Raw genomic sequence first — 26,572 nt, forward strand, 5'->3', positions numbered from 1 at the left:
GTTCTGTATGTCTTTCAACTTGACAAAGGCTTATAAGCATAAATTGAGCACCAAAGTCATTTCAATAAAACAAAGCTATTTAGTTCAGACAAAACTCCTTTACAATCTCTTTGCAAATAGTCATTTCATATGACTCAACTTAAAATTATCATTTCTAGCTTCACAATTCTGAATATTATAATAAAAAGAATTTTTTCTATACATATTAGTGGTAAAGTTTTGCATAGTATTTTGGAATCCCTTATTAAAGGAGAACTAAACAGGAAGAAAATAATTTTTATTGCATTTACAATAAAAGAAGGGTTATTGTCTTTTCAGAATCAGTTTTTCCAAGTTCATCAAAGGAGATTCAAACACAGTTGAGAAAATGAATGCTGTCGAGTAAGACATAACAAGAAAACCTAAAAAGGTGGTGACCTGTAAACAAAAATGTATTCATTAGCGTCACTTTTTAACCAACAAATGTATGCAATTCTGTATTAGAAATAGCAATTCTGTATTATTTTTATCGAAAATATGTCATCATTATACCAATTTTTGTTTTTGCAAAAATTCAACCTATTTTTTAATTTTATTCATAAATACAAGGAACTAAAAGAAAACATAGTTGACATTTTAACTTTTTTATGCGTAAGAAATATTTAATTGACCATCTGTTAACTATCCCAAATGAAAAAAGTTGAATTCACAGCTTCATCATTTTTTTGTTGTTGCTCTGTAAATTCATCCACGCACTCCCAAACAAACTTCCAGCAGATTATTTTGGCTGAATAAAACAAAACGAATTCTTACTCGGGATAATCAGGGAAGAGCTTCTTTCCCAAACACGAGATCTGCCGGTATTTAAAACAACGAGTGCCTCTTCTCAACATCATCCGGCAATTAAACAGGTTTTAATGTCATTATTAAGCACACATTTTTTTAAAAAAAAAATGAATGAGCAAACAAATAGTATGAACTTACAGCAATAAAGTCTGTAAAGAAATATGCAGTCTGAAATGAATTGTAGTAAGCGTGAATAAATATGGGATGAATAAGGTATGCGGAATAGGTGAGACGACTCAGTGGCATCCAAAACTTCCACGATAGCAGTTTATTCATCGCACCTAAAACAAACAAATATAATCAAACAAAAAAAAATAATATTAAAAAAATAAGAAATGTTTTAGAAATACCTCCGTGTCCTGTTTCACACACAAATATTATCCAGGCCAATGCAATGGAAAAGGCAGTCCGGCTCAGGGAATTGTAGAAAAAGGCAGCTGTCCGGCTCATGTCAGCGTGATACAGACCAAACATGACACTCAATCCACAAGATGCTGCAACTATCCAACCTATAGCTTGTTGCCACTATAGATTACGCAAAAGAAGGATTCGTTCCAAAAAAAGAGTTTGTTTGTTATTTTTACAGTTAGTTTTAAATTTTTTTTACACTACTATTTTCAAATGCACACAGCTCAAAATCAAAAAATGGATTAAAGAGTTTCTACTCTAATGCCTATAAATATCTGAGATAAAATTTTACAAGGTAGGTAGGTACTTTATTTATGTCGCACTAGAGCTGCACTATGGGCTATTGGCGACGGTCTGGGAAACATAACTGAGGACGATCCGAAGACATCACAATTTTGATTCTCTGTAGAGGGAATGGCACCCTCGCTTCGGCAGCCCGACGACCTGCACGTGAAGTCGAGCACTTTACGGTAGAACAGTTTAACGAGGACCGATACCGCGCACCCTCGGTTCCTACGCAGGCTGATCCAAGTGGTCATCCACCTGCACACTGACCGCAGCCAGTAATGTTCTTCTGAGAATAGTATCTTTGCGATCAGTCCATTGCGGGACCAGAAAAGAGGGATTCGTTCCAAAACAGTCAGAAATACCAGTTTGTTTGTTTCTTTTCATTTTTACATCTAATTATTATTATTTTGTTTTCACTCTACCATTTCCATTGTATAAAGCTCAGAATGAAAAAATGGATAAAGAGTTTCTACTCTAATGCCTCTGAAAAAAATCTGAGATAAATTTTACAAAAATCGACCCCATGTGTAACGAAACGGTAAAAAAGCTGAATTAAATACTTACTTAAACGATGACATTTTTCTTCTGTGATTTTTAGGGAAATATTCCTCCTGTAGTTTTCGTCTTATTTTAATTCTATAAAATATTTCCTTAAGGGTGTAGATGAATAAAAAATACATTTGTCTTAACACATAAATTTCGATATCAATATTTTAATGTCTCTCTATTTACTTAAATTTCTTTCTACGTTGAATAAAATAAGATCGAAAAGCATCTTTTTAAACTATAATATAAGAATAAATTTGGCTTTTCGATACATTGTGTAATGAGCGTCACTTCAAACCACCGAGTTCGTGGTTTTAACCGGAACTATTTGAGCCATCTCTTCAGTTCCCCATTTTTTAATTTCTCTTTCAATTTTTTTTTATAAATATTTCATTTGCGCTAATTTTTTTTTTATTTAAGTTTTAATTAAACACATTTTGTGCATTAACTGTCAATTAAATACAGTTGAAATCTTTTCCTTTTTTGTATACCACGAAGAAGTCACCGTTTTGAATACGGTGGAAATTCTGAAAATGCTACCTGATAATTTCATCGATATAATATTTTTTTTTTTTCCGCACAACAAAAAATTGCAAAAAGGAAATGCTACGAAAATATTATGCCAGTCTCATAAATTCAAACATACTGAAATTGAAACCACTATAAAGCCATCGTGAATCAATTATTAGGACCCTGATTATTCAAAAGATACCGATTATAAACATTCTTTTATGGAAAAGAATTTACCAATTATCTTGATGAAAAACATATTTTTTTACTTTATTAACAAGGAACATAATACACAAGTTGAAATTTGTATAAGAAACCTTTAATAACAGTTTACTATCCCGAGTTATTTCGGGCAATATGAGCTCCCAAATAAAACTTGGCAAATCGGACCGAGTAAAAACGGGATAAAACAAAATGTACTGATAAATTCTGCTAAACCGGGATGATAAATATACAGCTGTTAAAATCGTTCCTAAAGGCCAACTTGGAGGCCACTTCGCAGGTTACCTGATTCTTTAGTAGCCTCTTCCCTCAGTAGTTTCGAACAGCTTTAGATACTTTCATGAGGTCCTTACATTACATGGAATAGAACTACAGTCTATGACCAAATTGTTAGACGCACTATAAGATTACCTTACCCGACTGACACCGCTTTGCACTTGCTTATTTTAGTGTTTAAATTAGACGACATATAGTATATAAATATAGAACATTTATTATATCAGGTATTATATTAGTATATTATAATAATTAGATCCAATTATTAGACGCACTGTAGTATTTTAATAATGACATGATGTGCACGAGTTTATAGGCAATACTTTTATGTTTAAACACACATGTAATGGGTTGAGATTTTTTATAGACTTCCCATTTGTATTTATTTTTAACATATTGCATTACAATATTAACCAATTAATACACGAACGTTAATAATTGCAAACCGATTTGAGTCGTGTAAAAACAATAGAGCTGCGTAGTAATAATTAAGATTTTACATAGAATCTTTAGTGAGTCTAACAATTTGGCCTGTATATTAAAAGAATGACTTGATTGTACTTAAATTTAAAGAAAGGAGACGTCGATTCACAAAATAAACATTCTTCTTTTAGAAATATAAAAACAAAACTCTCTATTGAAGTTGCCATTCTACAAAACTTAAATTTTCTGAAAACAAAAACAATATTATATCTGTTATGAACTCACCCAATTCATAAATCTCTTCCTTTTGTTCAATTTGTAGAGAACAAATCCAAGCATAACTCCAATGACGTAGGGTGCAATCCTGCAATATGGCTTGTCATATATTAAGTCAAACGATTCCCACATTCTGAAAGGGTTAGCCATACATTAATACACTCAGACGATTCGTTTATGCTACTGTGTATCAATTGGTTAACATTGTAATGCAATACGCTAAAAATAATCACAAATAAGAAGTATATAAGAAATATCCTGAATAAAATCCCATGACGTGCATGTTTAGATATGAAAGTATTGCCTATACACTCGTGCAAAACATGTCATTATTAAAACACTATCGAATAATTGAGTCTAATAATTATAATATACTAATATAATACCTGATATAATAAATATTCTATATTTATAAAAAATATCTTCGAATTAGAATAATATATTGTCTAATTTAACGTATAAACAAGTGCAAACCGTAAAAACAATAAAACTGCACATTACATAGTGCGTCTAATAATTTGGCCAGGAATTATGTTGGAAAAACTTGAATGCTTATCTATTAAGGGTTCTTATCAGGGGTACCAGAAAATCAATTAAGTTGAAACCTTCTGAATGCTTTTAAAACCATTTTGGTGGTGGAGAAAATGGGACCCAGCTAAATGACCATAAATTCCGTATTTTTTGATTTTAAATCTGTATTTTTCTTTTGAAATATCTTACTTTTTAGTGTAGGCTGCGAAATCACTTGTGTGTGTTACACCAACAAACATTGGTACAATGTCATTTTGATAACTTATAATGGCAGTAGTAGTCCATGTTCCGATCAGTAGCGATATAAGTAAGCTGAATCCAATCACTGGCCATCTAGGATACAAATAAATATTTTTAAAAAAACTAAAAATTAACTTAAAGTACTGAGTATAACAAAAGTATGATAACACTATTATCTTACATTAAGAACTAACCATGTATATAAAATAACCCATATTAATGAAAGGAAGAACAGTTTGAAAGCAGAGAGATTCCAGAAATCTGTAAAATGAATTTTTCTCAATGGTCAATATTTTTGTCAAATAATTTAAAGACACATTATTAGTTGAATTTGATCAAAAAAGTAGTCTCTTTGTGTTTTTTTTGCTCTGTCAGATCAACGTAAACGTAGTAGCGGACTACATCACCCAATGAGTATCCCTAATGTTATCAAAAAACATTTAGTTTATTTTTTTACGCTTTTGAAACGTCTTTTTATGAAACTGAGCCATTTAAAATCAGTACTTATTGAATTAAAAACAAATTATGTACTGTGAAGCAAAATTAATGGAAAAAAAGTAATTATTCGCTTTAGGAAATGTTCGAAATCACCCTACATTTATGGATGCCGTTCATTTTCGTGTTAATAACTATTGTACTAATAGGTATTGTAACAATAGGTCATTTGTTCTGGGGTATCTAAAGAATTTTTTTGAGAGACACCTTAATTACAGTTGTTTATTATTTTGGTGCTTATTGGTTGGCAGAATTTGCTTGTTTCGGGCAATTTTTTCTAATATCATTATAAAACAGTTCATCGTTTCTCCTTTGCTGGAAAAAATTTCTTTTCTAAGTTCGACCACTTAAAATTGCATTCTTTAAAATGATGTAAAAAATTGTATTCCTTGTATTTAAATAAAATAATAACACTTGCTTACTGAAGCTTATATTTTGCCTTGAATTTCATGTAATAATTTTGTATTAAATAAATTATATTATATACGATTATATATGTTATATAGTAAATAAAATAATAATAAATGCAGTCTTTAAATAAACGAATTGTATAGTGAGTGCAAAAAATTTTCAATTCACTCAGAAATTTCTCCAGATAATACGTAACAAGTAAAATTAAGAGACAAATATTTAAATAGATACGAGGGTTGCTATTTATATTTCTGGCCTTGGCAACAGTAAGTGTTGCTAGGCGACCGCAGACGATTTTAATCGAAAGTTCTGAATGGTACACGACCATTTGTTTGCCAGAAGTCATCGGAGTAATTCGAAAAAAGCAGAAGAACAGGCGAATCATTCTTCATCATGGCAATGCGAGCTCTCACACATCGACTCAAACAAAGGCATTTCTGACGGAGCGAAAGATCGAACTGATGGGTCATCAGCCGTACAGCCCTGATTTTGGCACCCAATGACTTCTTCTTATTCCCACACATCAAAAATAAATTACGTGGACAACGATTTTCGACCCCCGAAGAAGCGGTTGATGCATTCAAAACACATGTTTTAGAGTTACCTCAATCGGACTGGAAAAAGTGCTTTGAAAATTGGTTCAAACGCATGCAAAAGTGTATTGATCATCATGGAGAGCATTTTGAAAAACAATAAAACCAATTTCGATCCTACATATTTGTTTTTTCATTATTAGGCCAGAAATATAAATAGCAACCCTCGTATAAGAAGATCAGTCCAAGACATAAAAACTATCCTCTCTTTTTTTGATTCATTATATCCACAGAAAATACCACTTTCGTGTGTAGCAAGACAGGGGAGCAAGCATTTCGTTCATTATATCCGGGAGTTCACTGTAGCGGGGTTGGAATGTATTATTCAATTATTGGCATTATAACGATTTATTTTGTAAAAATGAATAAATAAAATTATGACAATATCATATTTGGAAGTAAAATAATACAAATTGTACAGAGTAAAATTTTATTTTTTCTCTTAGAATTTTATTAAAGATTTAAATTTAAAACTTACTATGATTAAGGATACATTTTAAAACGAACATTATTTTTCAATTTAGAGAACTATTCAAAAAATAAATACTTTTACTAAATGCAGAAAAAGATAATTAAAAAATTTTTTTTAAAAGACTTGGGTTTTCTTCTTTTGCCGGCGATTTTAGCTTGGTTATATAGCTTCGCTTAAGAGCAAAAATATAATTATTTATTTCATGTTTATTTTATATTTCAAACTTCGAATTGAAAAGATCAAACTTCCTATATTCTATTTTTTATATATAAGTTTTACTTTTAATCCACTAAATATGTGAAAAAAAGGTGGAGAAACTAAGCTTGCTCATATATTTTTAATTCTATTAAACGATTTTTTTAAGTGTAGAAATATATATTCGTTAAAAACTAAAATGTCAAAAATACCAATAAATAAATAAATGTAATTGTTCTAAATGACGTATGAAAAACCATTCTAGGTTAAATTCTTAATTGACGTTTTCTCGATTTGTTTTGGTAGATAAAAAGTTTTGATAATATAGTATTATTAGGCAACACCTTTCAAAAAAGGTAGAAAATAAAGCGAAATAGATCATTTTTATTAATTTTTTTCTAAAAACTTGAGTAAGTCTACGCTTCTTAGCTTTTTAATTTGATGACAGCAGAGATGAAAATCGATTTGGATGATGCGATGTAAAACCGGGTTCGAATCCGTGCGATGGATAAGAATTTCATTGCACCGACCACAGAACTGACTTAAAATGTCCTTGCCGTCAGGCTAACCATGAGAGTTTTTCGTGGTTTTCCTCTACAATTGCGGGTTAGTTCCATCGAAAGTGAAATCTCACGATCCTGGATTCAGTGCAAAAATCACATTCTTGAACATGAATAGTCGTAAACACAAAAAATTATAAAAATTAAAACAAAAATCTGGATTCATTATAAAATTTTATAGCACTCTGAAAACCACTTTATTTCGCTCTTGTTTTATTCATTTTAGATCTTACAGGGCGCGGGATAGCCTGGTCGGTAGAGCGCTGGGTTCGAATCCCGCCGGCCGAAGACTCCTCGTGTAGTAAAATGGTGACTGATGCACGTTAAATCTGTCGAGTCGCAAAGTCCTCCATGTTCCCATAATAAATCAATACCTCTGGGGGTACAGAATTGGAGATGGATCGTCCTCTGATTCAGGTCAAAATTACGATCTGTGGATGCATGAATGGGTTCGCCCTATAAACGGGCGTGACGTGTGGCAAAAGTCGAATTCTTGGTCATAGATGGCGCCACTGGATAACAAGAACAATCGCACCCCTCTGCTTTAACAGTCAACAACAATGAATCTTTGTCCTATTTTATGAAATGCTTCGAAAGATTTACGTTATTAACAGTTTCCCATACCGCTTTGTTTGGAAAAAAAATGCAAAAAATCAACATATTTTATTAATAAGTACAAGAAACTAAAACAAAACAAAGTTTTTATGTGTAAAGAAGAAAAAAAAAGTTTAATTCACCACTAAATTACTATCCCGAGGTATCTCAGGGCAAATGTATGCAAGGTTTCCAAACACCTTTTCTGTAAGTAACGCAGTCACGGCAGATTAACTTTTTTTTCTTCCGACCGAGTGATAAAACAAATGCCCGAGTTTTCTCGGGATAATGAGGGAATCGACAGTTAATAAAATAGAATTTACCTCCACAAAGGATACAAGAAGAATGGACTTGTCAAATAAAACTGCATGTCATTCGCCAGATACCAAGACCATCCTACACACTGCAACAAATTAAACTGTTTATGAATGCATTTAAACAATATAACTCAAAAGAAATGTTTAGTTTATAATGTAATTTTGTGTCGATACTTATCTTGTGTGTTTCAGTAGATCATTATTGAATTGTGGGTATTTTACCTAATTGTGCATTTGAAATTCTTCTAATGACTTCATATTTATTGTTTGATTATTCGTAAAAAAAAATGTTCTATTTTTATTTACTCATGCTAATTTCATACGATAAATTCTACTATAAATAAAGAAAAAAAAATCTACATGAACGAAGCTTTTTCACTCCACTAATAGTTTAAAAGGATTTCTGATGATGCACATAGCATTTATATTAATATACATTTTATTGAAATTTGAAATGAATTTAAGATCAAGAAGGATTTAAAATATATAAAAATAAATTGTAAGTTACTTTGCAAATTGTACTTTCATTTACACACGGTATCGTTTAAAAAAATCAACAACTAACCATTTCATTGAACTAATATAAAACAACCAAACGATTCATAAATTCAATTAAAAATAATAAAATTAGAAGAAAAATGAGAAAAAAAACGCCTTATGACGATCCCTGGTCAAATGCTTTTTCTTTCTGGATGGTCACACCATTTCAAATCAACTGTACGTGTTTCACAAAATTCATATTGAACAATTATACAGTAATAAAAAAAGAATACATTAAAAAGACCCATTTTTAAATGCTCTTTTTTTTTTAAAATTGTATGAGTTACCATATCATTGATTGGTATGAAATTGTTGATGTAGAGTAAATATTTCCACCATGATCCACGAGAAGCGTCGCAGTGGTTGTCGTCCCAAAAAGGTCCTGATCCCAAGTATTTGAAGACAATCAAATAGAAGAACACAACTACCATGTACGCTGGCGTCAATCTGAAAAAGTGAATCCCTCAATAAAAACCTTTCATTATTGCAAAATCTTTTTTTCTGATGCCACCACAGTGAATGGCTTTCAATAATTGATGTACCTTCCATTCTTAAAATTGCCTCCCTTATCTCTTACGACATTCGTATTGAAACACTCTGCAAATTAATTTTTAATATAAAGATTTATAGTTAATACATATGTAACATTAAAATTTTAAAAAAATCTTATCTTAAAAAATGTATCTCATAATCCCCAAAATATGTAGGCTCTCGATATAATAATATATTCCTCTACAACAACATATTGATCCAAAATATTGTTGTAGCGAGATTTTACTGTATTATTAACTTTTCTAATCTTTTTCATTACTTATCTAATATTCAAATTAGGTGTCTGATTTTTTACACGAGTTTAAAGTAGATATTTTTTAAATGCTTTAGTGAAACAGTTTTAAAAAAATTTTATAAATTTATTTTGAAACTAAAATTTGAGAACAAAAAAATACACTGACATTCGGTGTACATAGTAAAAAACATAAGAATCATGTTAATGTCGAAGCAATTTTTAATAGGCAGCCAAACATGTGCTTTCTTAAAAACATGGAAATTTATATGTAAATAGAAATTGATGCAAATACAAACTTTCGATTCTTATAAAAAATTATTGTGAACAAGAAATGCCAACCCATATTCAAGTGATAATATGAATGAAAGCAATATTGGAAGCTTTCTTGTTATTCTTATTGTCAAATTAATCGGAATTAAATATGCAAAAAATTGAAAAAACCCTTTATGTAAATTGGTTGTTTATAAGTGTGAATTGTGCTAAGCTCATTTATTAAAATCTTATTTCCGTCGAAACAGTCGTTACCATAATTCTTAAAAAAGTTGTTTATAACATTTCTCAATGTTAAAATCCAACACTAATGTAAAAAGGATTTCCTGTATAGCACCTTGTTTTTGCTTTTAAATATACTTTTGTATTTAACCAGGCTGATTCATTTGATGATTTAAAAAACAATTGGAACGAGAACTGATGATACATGTTGGATTCTCTACTATTTTTTGGTAACTTCACAGTATATTTTAATGACAGTCCTCAAATGCCATACTTTTAAACGAAATAGTATTTTAAAAAATGGCTTTACCTCCATATCCTATGAACGTAAAAATATATCCAATTTATTTTTCCATTCCTTTTATCGGCTTCTTTTAAGAACAGGTAGGTTAAAAGAAATCCACTGAAAAACAAAAGGTTGTTAAGAAGTCGTTTAAAGTGTTTTTCACAGTGCTGTCTAGGTATCGTTAGGTACAGTCTTAAACTCAATGGCGCCCATAGAGGGCCTACTGTGCCCATCTCAGTTTTCTTGAGCTCTGGGGAGCATATGCTCCCGTTGGATGGTCAGCCTAACGCCCCAATGTTTAGTTCCCAAGCATTCATTTTATCGACCCACAGAAGGGATGAAAGGCCCGAGGATCGAACCAAGGACACGACAGCGCTACCACTCAGGCAAAAAATTTAAGTAGTGGTGATAAATGTTTTAAGAGGTTATCACAAGTTTTATTATCTTCAATGTCACAATTTTAGGAATATTATGAGACTATGTGAAAATCTTAATCAGGTGATGCAGAAACCGGTTTGTACTTGTTTACATTCGATGGGCTAACATTTGTAATGCAATACGTTAAGAATAAATACCAATAGGAAGTATGTGTAAAAGCCTCGTGCACTATTAAAACTGTGCGTCTAATAATTTGGACCTAATTATCGTCTCATTTAACCCACTGATGATGCACGAACAAAACATAAAAACAATGAGTCTCATAATTTGGCCTGTACTTAATTTAAAAATATATTTTTTGGTGTGTTAATTGGTCGATCGCTACAATGTCCTAACTAATTTGCTCTCTATTGTAATAGTATTTTAAACCGTTAGATTAAAGTTGTTCTATCAACTAATGTGTTGACTGTAGATATTTTTGATAATAAATGAATAGTTGACGTACAGAAATGTCGTTTCATCTTATAAGCATTTTGTCAAGTAATGACAAACAATTTCACCCTAGCTAATATGCACACTTAAGTAAACACGTGTCAACATTAGAACAGAGAAACTGAATAACATAATCGAGTTCTAAGATGGAACTATATAATGTCTCTCAGAAGTAAAAAAACTCTTAGTTTAAACAAAAATGAGGAATAAAATTGCGGAGAAATTTCGAGGAAAAAAACTGTGAACCAAAAAAAAAAATAACTTCCTGAATAGCTTTTATTTTTTAATAATCAGATAAAAAGAAGAAAAAAAACTAATGGCACTTTTTCTGAATAAACGTGCATTTCTTCACGACCCATTCGGATTTTTGACTTCCAAAATAGGGGAAGGAGTAGCCGCAATATCTTGAGAATTTTTAATGCAAATCGAAAACTTTTTCTCCGCAATTATAAAATTTGTTTATCTAAAGATAATCCTAAGTTTTTATAATTATTCCCTGATTCTTGCAAATTATTCTACAGAATATGATAATCAGAACGAAATCTGTCTGGAGAGTTGCCATTCTTGTTGATGCATGTTTGCCCGATTGGTTAGCTATTCAAGGTTATTCCAAACGTCACATGATCTAATAATAACAGACAGACAGACCTGAGAAGAAAGAAAGCATCGACTGAGAAAGGTGTTTGCAACAATATTTGATAAAGAAAAGAGTCCATTAGTTTCAAAACATCCAATCTGTTCCCTGAAATTAAAATTTATTTAAAAATGACATTCACCTGTGATGAAGAAAATGTTGCATTATAAAGTAATAATTTGCAATGAACAAAAATTCCTCCTTACACACGTTAATATCGTAGAGATAAAAACTACCGATTGAAGAAAATATCTGATTTTATAGTGCAGGAGTACTTCTTTTTAAAGTGCAAAGTATGCAATTTCAGGATAGAAATTATCCAATTTTAGTGTCTGTTTCATAGCAGAAAGTATCTATTTAATAATAGAAAGTATTCAACTTAATAGAGAAAAACATCTAAATGAAAAGTACCTTTTTTATAGTTTAAATCCTTTTAGTAGAAACTATTCAATTTTATAGCAAAAAAAAAAGTCTGTTTTCTCGTAAAAATAATCGAAAGTATATGTGTTTATTGTTTTTACAGTAGTATTTATTCAATGTCATAATGGAAAGTTCATTCAGCACGATGCTTTTAATAGCCGAAAGAATCTAGTTTATAACAGTAAGAATCCGTTTAGTAGTAGATAGTGTTCAATTTAATTATGTTCCAAGAAAGTGTCCAATTTCATGGATCCGGTTTTATAGCTTCCCTTACAAATCTTTTTGAAAATGCAAAAATTCAATAAATTTTTTTTTATTTCATTAATAAATACAAAGAACTGAAACTAAACTTAATACACAAGTTGTAAGTTGAATTTTTTTTAATGTGCAAAAAATATTTTTTTTACCATCAATTTTCTATCCCACATTATCTTCGGAAAATGAAAAAAAGTTAAATATGAGTCTTTGTCACATCTTCCACATCTGAAAAAATCATTACTCGTCATTTTTTTACTCTTTTTTCTACGTAAATTCATCCATTCCATACAACTGTACGTCCCACAAATATAGAAACTCCCGAACAGGCAATCACAACAGCTTCCAGCCGAATAAAACATTCTGCTATGCCCGAGTTCCCTCGGGATAATAAATACTCTTGGATATATCGAATTCTATTTTAATGTACACCGAGTATTATATGACGAAATAATTGTAACAAATATATATTGAAATACCTATGATGGAAACAGGAGTGATGTATGTGTGACCAAGTATAACCCACGTTAAGCTGAGGAATCGAATGCCGTGAATGCTAAGGAGTTGATCACCGCTAGATTTTGTCTTCAAAATCTTTCTTCCGTTTTCTATCATCGAGAAACATTGCCAAAATTTTGTGGATGCTGTAATGAAACATGTCATTGAAAAACATCTTAAAATATTACTTTCATCGAATTATATTTAAACTCACCTTTATTTCTCTTATCGATGCACTTTTATTTCAATGTACGAAAATCTGACTATTAATTTCTTACAGCAAATATGGTTATAATAATTCTCATATTGGAGATTGCCAAAGTATTTTCAGTACTAGTATTGATTATGGGGGGTTGGCTTAGGAACAAATTCATTCCTTTCAAATTGTGTGGCAAGTGAGGGTGGCCATTTAGGCCTCCCAGTTCCAACAGTTAAAAAAATATCATTTTCATGCTAACAAAACTTTTCGATGTAGAGAATGTTATCTTGATCCTTTTAAGGGATTCTTTTTTGATGATATTTTAAATATGGCCATTTTGAATATACTAATTCTTACTTAATACATCAAATTTTTAAAAAAAACGATTTTTTTTTCATACTGTCTGACTCCAAATCTGCCATTCAAGCTATTAGATCTCGTGAAATACTTATCTCTAGGACTATCCCAGGATTGCCAGGCACTCTTAAATCCAACTCCAGGCACTCTTAAATACTTTCATTCAGCAAAACTCTATATCAAACATTTTATGAGACAAAACTGGAAAGCGTATTTCTTCAAGAAGTTGGAGGGGCAGCTTAGAACAGGGTATTGCCGATAAGCCTCGCAATAAAGCTGTTGCAGAATTCAGACTTGCGGTAGGCCATGATTGCCTGGCGAACCACCTCTGCCGCATCGGCATTCTCGCTGACCCAAATTGCCCGTTATGCTCGAACTTCTATTGAGATGCTCGGCTCTGCGTGGGGACTCTGAGGTGAGGCGCTACCGACATCTGTTAATGAGATAGTGACTTTTTTCTCTTACTTGTTGTTCACCTTTTCGTAAGAGTTTGTCATTTTCTTTTGACATTAGAAATAAAATTTAAAAATTTTTTTTTTCATTTTCCTTGAAACAATACTTCAACCAATATTAATAATGGCGATCACCGCCTTTATAGCATCGTTTGACAGAAGCTGACACAGTCCAAATACAATCATGAATGAATAAATGGAAAAATATGATATTTAAGAGGATTTTAAAAAGAAATCAGTTTAACTGATTATGATAAAAGGCACATGGAAAAAAAAATATTTTCATTGGGGAATACATATTTAAAGATTTTATGTGTTGTTCAGGTCGCAACTGACACGTCGGTAACTTTACATGTTTTCAAATTAACGCGCTGTCTTTCACTAGATTCTTTAAATAGAGGGTGGAATTTATGTTTTCGATAATGCTTACATTTGAAAGGGTTATGAGAATTCACTACAGTTTCAAATAAAAGAGAAACGCGAACAGAGATTAAGTTAAGTGAGTTTATTTTTAAAAATGTCACGAACTTTAGATAAAAGAAGAAAAAATTCGATGCAACTTGCTTTCAAGCATTTGAATTTTGATGAATGCATTTTCATCTGAAAAAAAAACTGTGATTACTTAAAAATATTTCGTATGGTAATAACTTTTTTATTAAAATTCAAAACAGTTTTCAAATTGAATTAAATTTCTAAGGGTCAAATCGTACGACACGCATTCCATTATGTTTAATCCCGAATAAATTTTAATAAATAACGTAGCTATATTAATTAAACTGTGCAAATTAGAGAATAAAATGCGTAATAACGATTCAAGGTCTGTAAATAAATAACTGAAGTTGACTCACTAAGAACATCCTTTTTTTTCGGTGACCTTTAGTGAAATTGTTTTAGCACTAACTGTGATTATGAGCCCTGCCAAATAAAATGGCGCCGAAAACAAAATATAATAAAAACGTAAAAAATTAGAATTTGAATAAAATACATTTAATATCAGCATTTTATATTCTAATTATAAATAATTATAATGAAAAATGTATATTATATTAAAACTGGGAAATAACGTAAGAAAGGAAAAGCGTGTTTACTGAATTGCAATTTTTTAAAAAAAAAAAATAATAAAAAAAAAAAAGGTAATATCGATTTATCTCATTTGAAAGGTTTTGTGTGGCTTTCCAAAAAGGAAGCAACTTGGTAATAGAAGGTTTATTTTCAAAATAATGATAATAATACCATGTTGAGTTGGAGAAATTAATGTATCTTGCTGTATATTGGGAGTCAACATTTCTTTATCAGTGGTATCAGTTTCACACAGAGTTCTTGGAATCGAGAAACGTTTTGCAGATGTATCAATTGCAGAGGATTCTTTTTCCATCCCAGCTGATGATTCGAGAGGGAACATTGTTACAGAATTTTTTCGGCTGTGCAAAAAAGTTCCCACCAAGGACATGCACAGGAAGTAGAATATAAAACACCTAAAACCAAATAACATATGATTTTAAGATAATGTTACTTCAAGATTTAACCTCCTAATATTAATTCCTACTAGTTTTTATTCTTTACTCAGCTGATCTCAAGTTGTTGTAGTTCATTTACGTCACACTAGAGCTGTACAATGGGCTATTGACGACGGTCTGGGAAACATTCATGAGGATGATCCAAAGACATCACAATTTTGATCCTCTACAGAGGGGATGGCACGCCCGCTTCTGTAGCCCGACGACCTGCACGCTTTTATGGTAGAACAGTTTAACGAGGACTAATTCCGCCCACCCTCGGTCCCTACGCAGACTGATCCTAGTGGTCACCCACTCGCACGCTGACCATAGCCTGCGATGGTTGACTTTAGTGATCTACTGGGAACCGTGTCTTAACGATCAGGTTTGCTGATCTCAAAGCAATTGTTTTTAGAATTCCTGCCTAAAGGTTAAAACAAAAATTATTAAAAACATCTTAATTAGATGGAAGATCCTCAGCCAATGGTATAAAATGAACTCATTTGAATAAATTTTCTTGTCATTTGCCGCTTGCTCAGCTACGGATTGTAAAATTTTCAAGTTTAAATTGACAGAATGATTTAATTTAGCCTATATTTTCAAAGTATTGAAATAATTTCGGCTTCTGTGCAAATGCGAAAGTTCCTGAAAATACAGAATCAGTTCGTAATCCTAACGTCTGGGAAGTTATTTCATTCATTTCTTTGAGTAAATTAATATGTTTGATACAGAACTTGAAAAACAGAAAAATATTCATCTTGTAGTTACGGTGGCCCAGGGGCCTCCCGATGAGTTTCCCCAGATTCGAATCCCCCCGATGGCTGGTCCATATAAATTCTGCTACCAGTTGACATAAAATATCCTTTCAATCAGACGGATTATCGTTTTAGAATACTCTTACCGTTGGAACAACCGTGGGAAGTTTTCGTGGTTTCTCCTCCCCATAGCATTATTTTTATTTTATTTTATAACCGTCGTTGAACTGTCGACTCAATTTTATGGGTTTACGACTACTAATGTTCAACTCTGTAGCCTTGTCATTTTGAACCCAATCCAAAAGACAAGGGAACTCCTGGATCGAGTATTGGGAGAAATTTGCCTTCACTTTCTGATGGAGCTAACCCGCATTTGCGTTACATCGGGAGGAAGACCACGAGAGCCTCCCACGGTTAGCCTGACGGCTAGGGGACTGTAACCCATGATCGGTCTACCACTGAGGATATTTTACGTCAGCACTGTGATCGGTGCAAGCCGGTGCAATTTTGAAATTTTGAACCCAATCCAAAATACATTGGAACTCCTGGATCAGTACCCTCCAGAGGCATTGATTTGTTATGGGAACGGCTTTGTGACCCCGACAAATTTAACAGGCACCAGTCACCATTTAATACACAGGGGGATTCTTCGGCCATCTGGGTTCTAACTCCCATTCTCACGAACAAAAATCCAATGCCCAACTGATCAGGCTATACCGGCCCCAGAGTAATGTATATTTTATAATGGCCGTTGAACAGCCGACCCAATTTTGTGCGTTTACGACTACTTATATTCAACAGCGTAGCCTTGCAATTTTGTACCCAATCAGGAAGACAAGGAAACTTCTGGATCAAGTACTGGGAGAAATTTACTTTCGCAGAGGATGTTTTGATGGAACTGACCATCAATTTGCGTTACATGAAGAAGAAAACATCCCAAAGGTTAGCCTGACGGCAAGGGAAGTCTAACCCATGATTACACTTCAGCACTGTGGTCGGTGCAAGCCAGATGCGTATCCATCGCCGGGATTGAAACCCGGTTCACTTCATTGTGATTACCCATTATTAGACAGACACAACATTTTAAGGTTGTCCACTCCAGCTGTCACCAAAATTCTTTTCCAATAGCCGCGAACATTATATGAATCACACATCTAACATGCAATCATTTTCAAGAACTTATAAATGTTTTTTTATTTCTCTTGCAGCAACTCCTTATTTGTGTTAAAATTGATTGGTTGATGGAGTTGGTGCAGTGTGCGAGATCATCTGGAGAAACATCCATTTTCTCAATAGATAAGTAAATGTTTTTCTTTCTTCAATTTTTTTTCTAATATTTTTGTCTTAGCGATTAAAAAGGAATTTCTCTTAATTGTTTAAGCATTTGACATCATCTTTTAAAAATTTATTTCAAAAAGACAAGAGGAAAAAAAAACGATTAAAAAAAACAAGAAGCATAGATTAATGTCGTGCAAATGCAAAGTGAACTGTCAATGTTGTGTGTAAAAATTATAACTGAAAAAAAATACTTTTTTGCTTAAAACGTAAAATTATATTAAAAAAAGTTGCTTTTTTTTTCTTTCCCGCAATACTTACAAATAGACTAAGCTTGATGTATCCAATTTCTGTTCTTTCAACTTACAGGTGACACTTTTCAACGTGAGGACGGATTTGTGATCTTTGAGAACCGGAAGACGTTCTGAAAGGAATTCAAGATTTTTAAAAGATTCATGTAGTGCTAAAAAAAGGAACATTCTGAATGCATTTTAATGTAATTTAATCAAATTTCAATGATGTAATGACCTTAGGGCTCAGTCTTTCTTCAAGGGTATAACCTCAAATATGCTTTAATTAGTGCAGATGATAGTTCAAGCCATAAAATAAGACATACCATAAGATATATACACTCATGGACAAAAAAATTAGCGCACGAAGAAGGAGTCATCAAAATGAAACAAAATTTTACATACGTAATGACTACTTTGATATAAGTAAATGATTAGAAAATCAACGAAAAAGGATATTTTATTTCAGAGAAAAAGGCAAAAGAACAGAGGAGTTAATTCCCCGTTGGACCCCCTCTAGCACGAATGCACGATACGATACGATCGGGCAATGATGTATACAAATTCTGTATGATGTCTTGAGACATTTCGTTCCGTATTTGCTGCAACCTTGCCTCTAGTTCGTTCAAACTCGTAGGATGCCCAATTCGCCGTCCCAAATGATCCCAGATTAGCTCGATTGGAGACAAATCTGGGGATCGGGCAGGCCAAGGAAGGCTAGTAACAGTACGGAGACAGTCTTGTGACACCCTTGCCGTATGAGGCAGAGCATTGTCTTGTTAAAAAATGGTTCCTGGGAGCCGTTGCATGAGTGGCAACACATGTGCCTGCAGGATTTCATGGACATACCGCTGGGCTATAGTGTATATATATATATATATATATATATATATATATATATATATATATATATACAGGTATAGGACAAAGTAATAGGAACACCTGTGAAAGAATGGAGTCGTTCTCGACCGTCCTAAAAACGGCGGGCACGTGTCGCAAGAATGTGCCACCTAGTGGTGATGAAAGGCAAGGTATCTGTCTAGCATTTGGCAGTGGGAGATTTGCATGAGAAAAATCTGTTTCTAGCAAAACGAGATTATGTCCGACCTCTCTGACCTCAAAAGAGGCATGATAATCGGAGCTCGCCTGACTGGAGCGTCCGTGTCCAGAACAGCGAACCTTCTAGGTGTTTCAAGAACCACTGTATCAAGGACTCTGTCCGCATACACAAAGTTGGGTAAGGTGTCTTCGGTGAGGCACAACAGCGGCAGGAAGTCGAAGTTGTTAGACCGTGATAGGCGGGTGTTGAAGAGGATAGTCGCTCGAAAACGCAAGACTACATTGCCGGTGATAACATCTGAAATGAATACCCACCTTCAGAACCCTGTATCCATGAAAACTATTCAACGGAGTTGCATGCTGCTAACATTCATGGCAGAGTAGCTTTTCCAAAACCGTTAGTTTCAGCGCGGAATGCTTTGAAGAGACTACAGTGGTGCCAAGACCACCTAAAATGGATACAACTGCAATGGGAACAAGTCATCTGGTCTGATGAATCCTCTTTTACACTATTCCAGACCACCGGACGTGTGTTCGTGTGGCGAACGCCGGCAGAAGCATTTTATGTTGACTGCCTGGTTCCAACCGTGAAACATGGAGGTGGTTCTGTGATGGTGTGGGGCGCTATATCTGCCCGTGGATTGCGGCCTCTCGTTTTCTTGAGGGGGGTGGTCAAAGGGGACCATTACCGAAGCATTCTTGCAGATCATCTTCATTCTATGCTTCATACTCTCTTTCCGGGAGAACGTCCTGTGTTCCAAGATGACAACGCCACTGTTCACACATCTCACTGTGTTCAAACATGGTTAAATGAGCATAATGATGAAGTGGACCATCTAACGTGGTGTCCTCAGTCCCCTGATCTCAATATCATTGAGCCTTTGTGGGTTTTTTTGGAGAAAAAAGTCCGTGCTCGGTTTCCTCCTCCACGCCTACTCTCTGAACTCGAGACAGCCCTGCAAGAGGGATGGCTGCAAATTCCAATGAACTTTGTTCAAGACCTTTATTTGTCAATCCCACGTCGAATGTAAGATGTCATTCAGGCCAAAGGTGGCCCAACTCCTTATTAATAAAATATTTTCATTCTTTCACAGGTGTTCCTATTATTTTGTCCTATACCTGTATATATATATATATATATATATATATATATATATATATATATATATATATATATATATATATATATATATATATATATATATATATATATATATATATATATATATACCTTGTACCCAGCGAATTTGAATTCTTAGAGCTTAAAATGTGTAAAGTGGAATTATTTAGGATTTAAAATATCATTCCTAGGATACTATTAGATACTATTGAGATCTCCAAACTAAGTTGAATTATGTTTTTATTTTAATTACTCTTACCAGCTTTTTTATAGTTGCCCATAAATAATATTGTTCCTGGAGGGAGGAGGATAACATCAACATTTAGGATAAAATTAAAACATAAACAGATCAAATTCTTTTACATCATTTTTCTCTTTTTTCATTAAAATAAGTTCAAATCTAATATTATTTTAAAAGGGTTCTCCTTTTAACTTTTAAAAATGTTAAGTTTCCTAGCAAAATTATGTTTTAACAAAATAAAATAAAATTTCGAAAATACATTAAACTTATCAAATATAAATTTTTTTTCATTTAATATGAAAAAATCTTGTTGTTAAAAATGAGATAGATTGTATTCAATGTGTAAATAAAAGAGAAAAATAACAAGAAAAAAAATATAAACATAAAAATAAAACAAAGTCAACAAAAAAGTATCCCTTACTACGATCACTGGTTACCCATGGATGCAAATGTTTCTGGATGGACTCCGTTGAAAGCATTTCAAATCATGGGTTGCAAAAACTGTCTCCATTGATATCTGTCATATCCTGTACGTGTTTCAAAATACTCTCCCTTCGTCACCATTCATATTCATATTAAAATCATTGCCAAGCCAGTCATTACACGTTAATAATGAAAAGAATGCAAAAATACTTTAAACTATTATTATTTAAATACAATGAAAATGTCTGTTAGCTAAAATAAAATGAAAAACAGCAGCGGTTGCCTCAGCAACGCATGCAATGACGACGCATGCGCACTGTTTACTCTTGAACACCATTGAAAAGTGTGTGGACGAAATTAAGTCCAAACCATGACCCATTTTGACAATGGGTAAAAAGATCAATTTAAAAATTGCATACAGAAAACATCTAATTAAAACTTAATATCTATTTACCGAAAATTACAACATAGCTTTTATATTAAAGAAATTATTTTTCCACACTTTCTATGCCATCGAAAAAAGTGTTGATGCTTGAGATATTTTTAAAATGAAAGAAATTGAATGCATACCTAGGAGATCCAGAAAATCTTCACCAAAGTTTAGTAAGTATTCTGCCGAGCAACTATCGGGAAAGCACATACCAACACTGAGAGGTAAATTGGAATACTGAAAAGATCCATTTATTTCGTTATTCAATGTGCATTTCATTTAAGTGCCTTATAGAATGACAAACTGTGGTGAATTTAGTGTTGAAAAAAATTACCAAAAGTTGAATAATTTATTTCAAGTGAATTTATACACAGTTTAAAACACCTATTTTGTAACTGAACAACCGACCCAATTTTCGGCGACTTCAACTCCTTGTCATTTTGAACCAATCCCCATGATTTGCTATGGAGATTTTGTGACTAGACATTGCAATCGCGATATTGTACAGAAATCATTAAAAGTTTTTAGTTGTACTATATTAAAGATTTACATAAATCTGTCATTTAATATTAGTTAACCGATTTTTACCAATTTTTTTGAAGAAAAAAAATGCAAAATATTAAATTTTTTTTTTAAATTTTATTATTAAATAAAAGGAACTGAAACAAAACATAAGTTGAAATTTTAATTTTTTTACGCGTTAAAAACATTTAACTTACCACCAGTTTATTACCCCAAGTTGAAAAGAAAATAAATCTTTGTATGATAGTTTTTAAAACAACAGCACAAAAGTGTTTTCCTATGTAAATTCAGCAACCCAAACAAAATTATTTTTGACACCTCTTGCCAAATAAAAAACGTTTTCTCGGGATACATTGCAATGTCAACTCTGAGGGATATTGAGGTTTAACTATTTGGTGTTACCACCATTTATGGCTGTGCAGGTTCCATTAAATGAATGTATACAGAATAATGGCTGAATTTCAAAATAAACCTTAGTTAGACCTTTTTCTTAATAAGCAGTTCCACAGAATGATTATGCGCATTCTTTAGAAGAATGTTAATTAATAGAGGCTGAGAAATTTCCTTCTATTCGACGTCAAACATTTTTCAAAAGGTGGTCGCTCCCAACAATTTTGTCAGGAAACAAGTCGAAAGATTGGACCCCTTTAAAAACAATTCCATTTTTTGCCTATTTCACCATTTCTCGAAAATTTTTTTAAAGAGTTGAAAATTTTTTGTACGCAATTATTGTAGTAACTAATGCCAATTTCCTCACATAAGTGACCAATTTTAATATTGGCCACTTATGGGAGAATAATATTAAAATACATAAATTGGGGCACTTGACTAGATCAATTTAACTCTTATGCGCTTTAAAATGCATTTGCCAGTTAGTCAGCATTTTAAAAAGTAAAACGGGTGCATTCTCACACGATTAATATAAATGGATTTACACTTTGACTTTACAAAGAGTTTTGAAACGACTTTTCAAGAAAAGAATGTATGAATCTGGTATTCTTAACAGTTAATAAATTTTTTAGATTGGCTCTATAAAATTTTATTTTTGATTATTTCCCTAACATTTACTTCTTTAAATAAATATTAGAAAATTATTCTTGCAGTTTAATTTTAAGACATAGTTGCTATTGTCATAGTTGTATTATTTCGGCTAAAGCATACTTATTATGGACAGTTGGTAAATTTTATGGTAACAATGATTTTACCTTGGAATTTTAAAATATATTTTCGATAGAAATATGATTTTTACATTGTTTCGCGTAAATTTTATGATACCTGACCGACCAACCGAGTGAAAGATTTACCGGGGCAACGTTTTAGGACCATTCAAAATGTACTTACTTTTTTAGATACGTTCATGGTCCACGATGTGACGCAATACTGGCCATTGAAACCTCCATGGCGACCTGTACTGTCTTCTGGTGCATAAACATCCACGCATTCTCCAAAATGTCCAGGCCATATAACACCACCTCTGAGCAAACCACTTTCAAGTTTTCCATCAGAATCAAGCACTGCAAGAAAGCACTGAAACTTAATTGGATGAAGATTATTTTCTTTTGTTCCAAAAATGCAACAGGGTATTCGTGCAAGGAGGTGGCGTTCTTTAATGTTTTAAACTTTTTATTTCTTCATAGCAATAGAAAACAAATTTTTATCTAGACTAGATTCATGTCCAACTGTCGAGCATAAAACCTAATTTTATTTGCGTCCCACTGAGCTGCTCAATGGGCTATTTGGTGACGGTCTCATCGATCAGAGGACATTATCCTCTGCAGAGGCTCCCTTGCTTTGGTAGCCCCCGAAAACCTGCTCGGTAGAACAGCATAACCACGCAGGTTGATCAAAATGGCCCCTACATGCTTGATTACTGGAAAACCCATCTTTACGATGAGTCCAACTGCGGGGATTATTAATGATAAAACGATTAAAACATTCCATTCACCTTATATAATTATAACAGTTTTATAGCACTAATTGAACAGCCGACCCAATTTTGGTTTAATTCCGTAGCTTTGTAATTTTGAATCCAATTCAGATGACAAGGGAATTTCAGCATTGAGAGAAATTGGGACTTTTTGATGGAACTGTACATGGAAAACCTCCCACTGTTAGCCTGACGACAACTCTAACCCATTATCCGTCTGCCATTGAGTATATTTTAAGTAATCACTGGAGGCTGATTCATCTCACGGAGAAAAAATAGTCAATAAGTTGTTTTTAATGATTAATACGTATACAATTATCTTTATATTCCTTAACTATGAAGTCGGGGTTCCACCGGAAGAAGCTTTATTATTTAGGGTTCCGTAAGTGAACAAAAATTGGGAACCACTGCTCTAGATTACTATGTAAATTATTATTTTTTTACAAAAACTAATAATGATGAATCTCTTCTGTATTTTTGAAATATGAAGAGAAATTTTAAACTCCGTCGAATCAAAAATGTATGGAAATTTGTATTGGCATTCAATTTAAGGGTACGGCTTTATTTATTTATTTTATTACTCTTTTTTTTCAATTCTTACAACAATTAGTAAAATATGAATGAAGTGAATCTTACAAAAAAAAGAAAGAATCAAAAAAGTATCACAACTTCCAAAATTAATAAATTGAAATTTTTAGAATCGTTATGAATATTTTTACGGCTTTTTATGATGAATAGTAAGTAATATGTAATTAGATTATGAGTTACGATAATTATTATAAGGTCGGCAATATTTTGAATGAAGTATTTCTTAAAAATAGTTGAATTTAGTTTATTATGGTTCATATAAACCAGAATTTAAGTAATTGATTACAAGAAGAATGCTATATCTATACAATAAATGTTAACTACTATAGGTAATATTTTTAGTATTATACTGTAAGAGTAAATATTACCTATTGAAACTATATTTTTAATGAGATATGTAAAACCAATGTACTATATTTTCGGAAAAGATAAAATCTTGTGAATACAAATAAAAAGTTGACTGATTATTATGAACGCACTTTACCTAGCATATTAACTTGGGTGCAAGAGTTTTTCAGAATTCACCTAGGTAATGTGAAAAAGTCTCTAATGTGCACACTTGATTCTATTGAAAAATAAATAAATTCCCTTAATTGTAATATCATTCTTTGCCGTATGGAAGACCCTATCCAATCAAGCATCACCCACTTAGAGAAGTCTTCTACAGTAAAGTGCCTCTGCAGAGGATCGAAATGGTGGAATCATTCTCAGGCTTTTTCCATTATAAGCGTGTTATTTTGATTGCTTCAGACAGAAAGTAAATAACATTATATTAATTTAGGAGATAAAATATTTAGGCTACTCTTTAGCATATGAAAAGAAAAATCGTCTTGAATGGAGAATAAGGAACCAATTATTTTAAAGAAAAATAATAAGGAACAATGTTAAAAAAATTTTTCATGCGTAAGAAACATTTAATTTAAAATCAGCCCCGAGTTATTTCGGACAAAAGAAAAAAAAGTTAAATATGTGTATGATAGTTCTTAAAACAAGGGACAACACAAAGTGAAGGAATATGGCTGTTTTATATATCACTCTCCTATCTAAATTCAACAACCATAATTCTATATATACAGTCCCTAACAGCAAAACTAACCAAATCAGACTTCCAATCACAGCAGATTATTCTACCGAATAAAACACATTCTGCCGAGTTTTCTCGGGATGATAAATATTTGCCCCGAGTAAACTCGGGATAATGAGGGAGGCGGTTAACAAATGAATCAAGTTACTTACTTTGCAAAGCCCAGTTAGACTCGATATTCTCCACTATTTCAATTAAATCATCTCCGCAACTCCTTACTCCTCTAGGAGCGTTCCCTGTAGGTACAGTGTCCATAGGATGGCTCTTGAGAAGAAAAGCTGCTTCTGGAAAAGATGTGAAGCGTAATAACCACTGCTCATTTACCTTCGCTAGTTTTTCAAAAACATTTTCTCCCTCCGAAACAACAAAAAGGGCAATAAATAGAACAATAAATGTTTTCATGATTTCATTTAAACTTTCTCCATTCGGCGTTACTTAGGAAAAGAACGCGTAAGTTTCTTTTATCGCGTTTTGATACAATAAAGAAAATAATTTCTGTTTTAATCAGATAAAACAATGATTTTTTTATCGGATTTATCAGAAGTGGCTTTTCAAAACAATAATCGAGTTAGAATTAGGAACCACAATAAAACGCTTACAAATCATAACAGTTAAGAATTCACTTTACATTTAAAGAATGTATTTATAATAAGATTGTTTATTAGTGTCTTCTTTATTTACAATAATTCATATGGAATTTTCATGAATGAATGAAAAGAGTCACGTGATTTATTTGTTCCGTAGAAAATGAGGTACTCAAGCAGCAGCGAACATGGATAAATCACGCGCATGTAATCGTGCATATCTATTGCCAAATATAAATCACCTGATCGACATAAAAAATGTTACATATCTTCAATTTTATCAACAAAAAAGAAAAACCATTTAATCTTTTTATTTATTTGGAAATAAATGCCCGATTTTATCTCTCCCTCCCCCCCCCCCCGAGTTTTTTAACAAAATTATATTCCCGTGATCTATCGTGAATATGTCACGCTATAAATATCAATTATTAAAATAATTATAAACAACAAGAATTATCGAAAAGAGTAATATCGTGACATTATTCTCTACTTTTTTTATTTATTAAAAGCCATAATAACGTGTTAACTATCGACAATGATAATTACTAGAGAAGACAATATCGCATGTCAGGATGACTCAGGGTGTAGGGCACTCGCCTCTATGGGACTAGGGAGCGCTCTTCACTGCCTATACTTCCGGGTTCTTAGTGTGCTTTGAAGCCATCACAACGTGATCATTGTGTTTTGAGACTGTCTTTAGCAGTATTCCATGCATTCTGTTACCCGATTTATTATTTGTGTCTTTTTTTAAAAAAGGAATCGTTATAAGAATCGTCATTTGATGACCAGTCATTTCAAGACGTAAG

At 32.5% G+C, this 26,572-nt stretch overlaps 1 protein-coding gene across 1 annotated transcript; it reads right to left on the bottom strand.

Moving 5' to 3' along the window:
• Positions 1–260: 260 nt before the first annotated feature.
• Positions 261–26,005, bottom strand: LOC107443892 (nose resistant to fluoxetine protein 6). The gene is made up of 15 exons (XM_016057901.4): positions 25,335–26,005; positions 22,925–23,097; positions 21,202–21,298; positions 17,820–17,922; positions 15,206–15,447; positions 12,946–13,110; positions 11,806–11,899; positions 10,312–10,404; positions 9,010–9,169; positions 8,189–8,268; positions 4,495–4,638; positions 3,784–3,907; positions 1,176–1,350; positions 964–1,106; positions 261–417 (listed from the first exon to the last, which is right to left on the bottom strand). Exons 1-15 carry the CDS (start codon positions 25,582–25,584, stop codon positions 304–306), a joined length of 2,157 nt encoding a protein of 718 aa, XP_015913387.2. The 5' UTR covers positions 25,585–26,005; the 3' UTR covers positions 261–303.
• Positions 26,006–26,572: the final 567 nt, after the last annotated feature.

The sequence above is a fragment of the Parasteatoda tepidariorum genome, chromosome 2 (genome assembly GCF_982258835.1).
Source record: "Parasteatoda tepidariorum strain Cologne lab strain chromosome 2, Ptep-v5.0, whole genome shotgun sequence".
Taxonomy (NCBI): domain Eukaryota; kingdom Metazoa; phylum Arthropoda; class Arachnida; order Araneae; family Theridiidae; genus Parasteatoda; species Parasteatoda tepidariorum.

What these genes read in the sequence shown, in the direction of transcription:
- LOC107443892 (XM_016057901.4), bottom strand. Translation starts at nt 25,584, where the DNA reads ATGAAAACATTTATTGTTCTATTTATTGCCCTTTTTGTTGTTTCGGAG. An exon ending in GTCTAACTGGGCTTTGCAAA is followed by an intron (nt 23,098 to 25,334) that starts GTAAGTAACTTG and finishes GCTTTCTTGCAG; the next exon opens with TGCTTGATTCTGATGGAAAA. An exon ending in AATTTCTCCAACTCAACATG is followed by an intron (nt 13,111 to 15,205) that starts GTATTATTATCA and finishes GTTTCATTACAG; the next exon opens with CATCCACAAAATTTTGGCAA.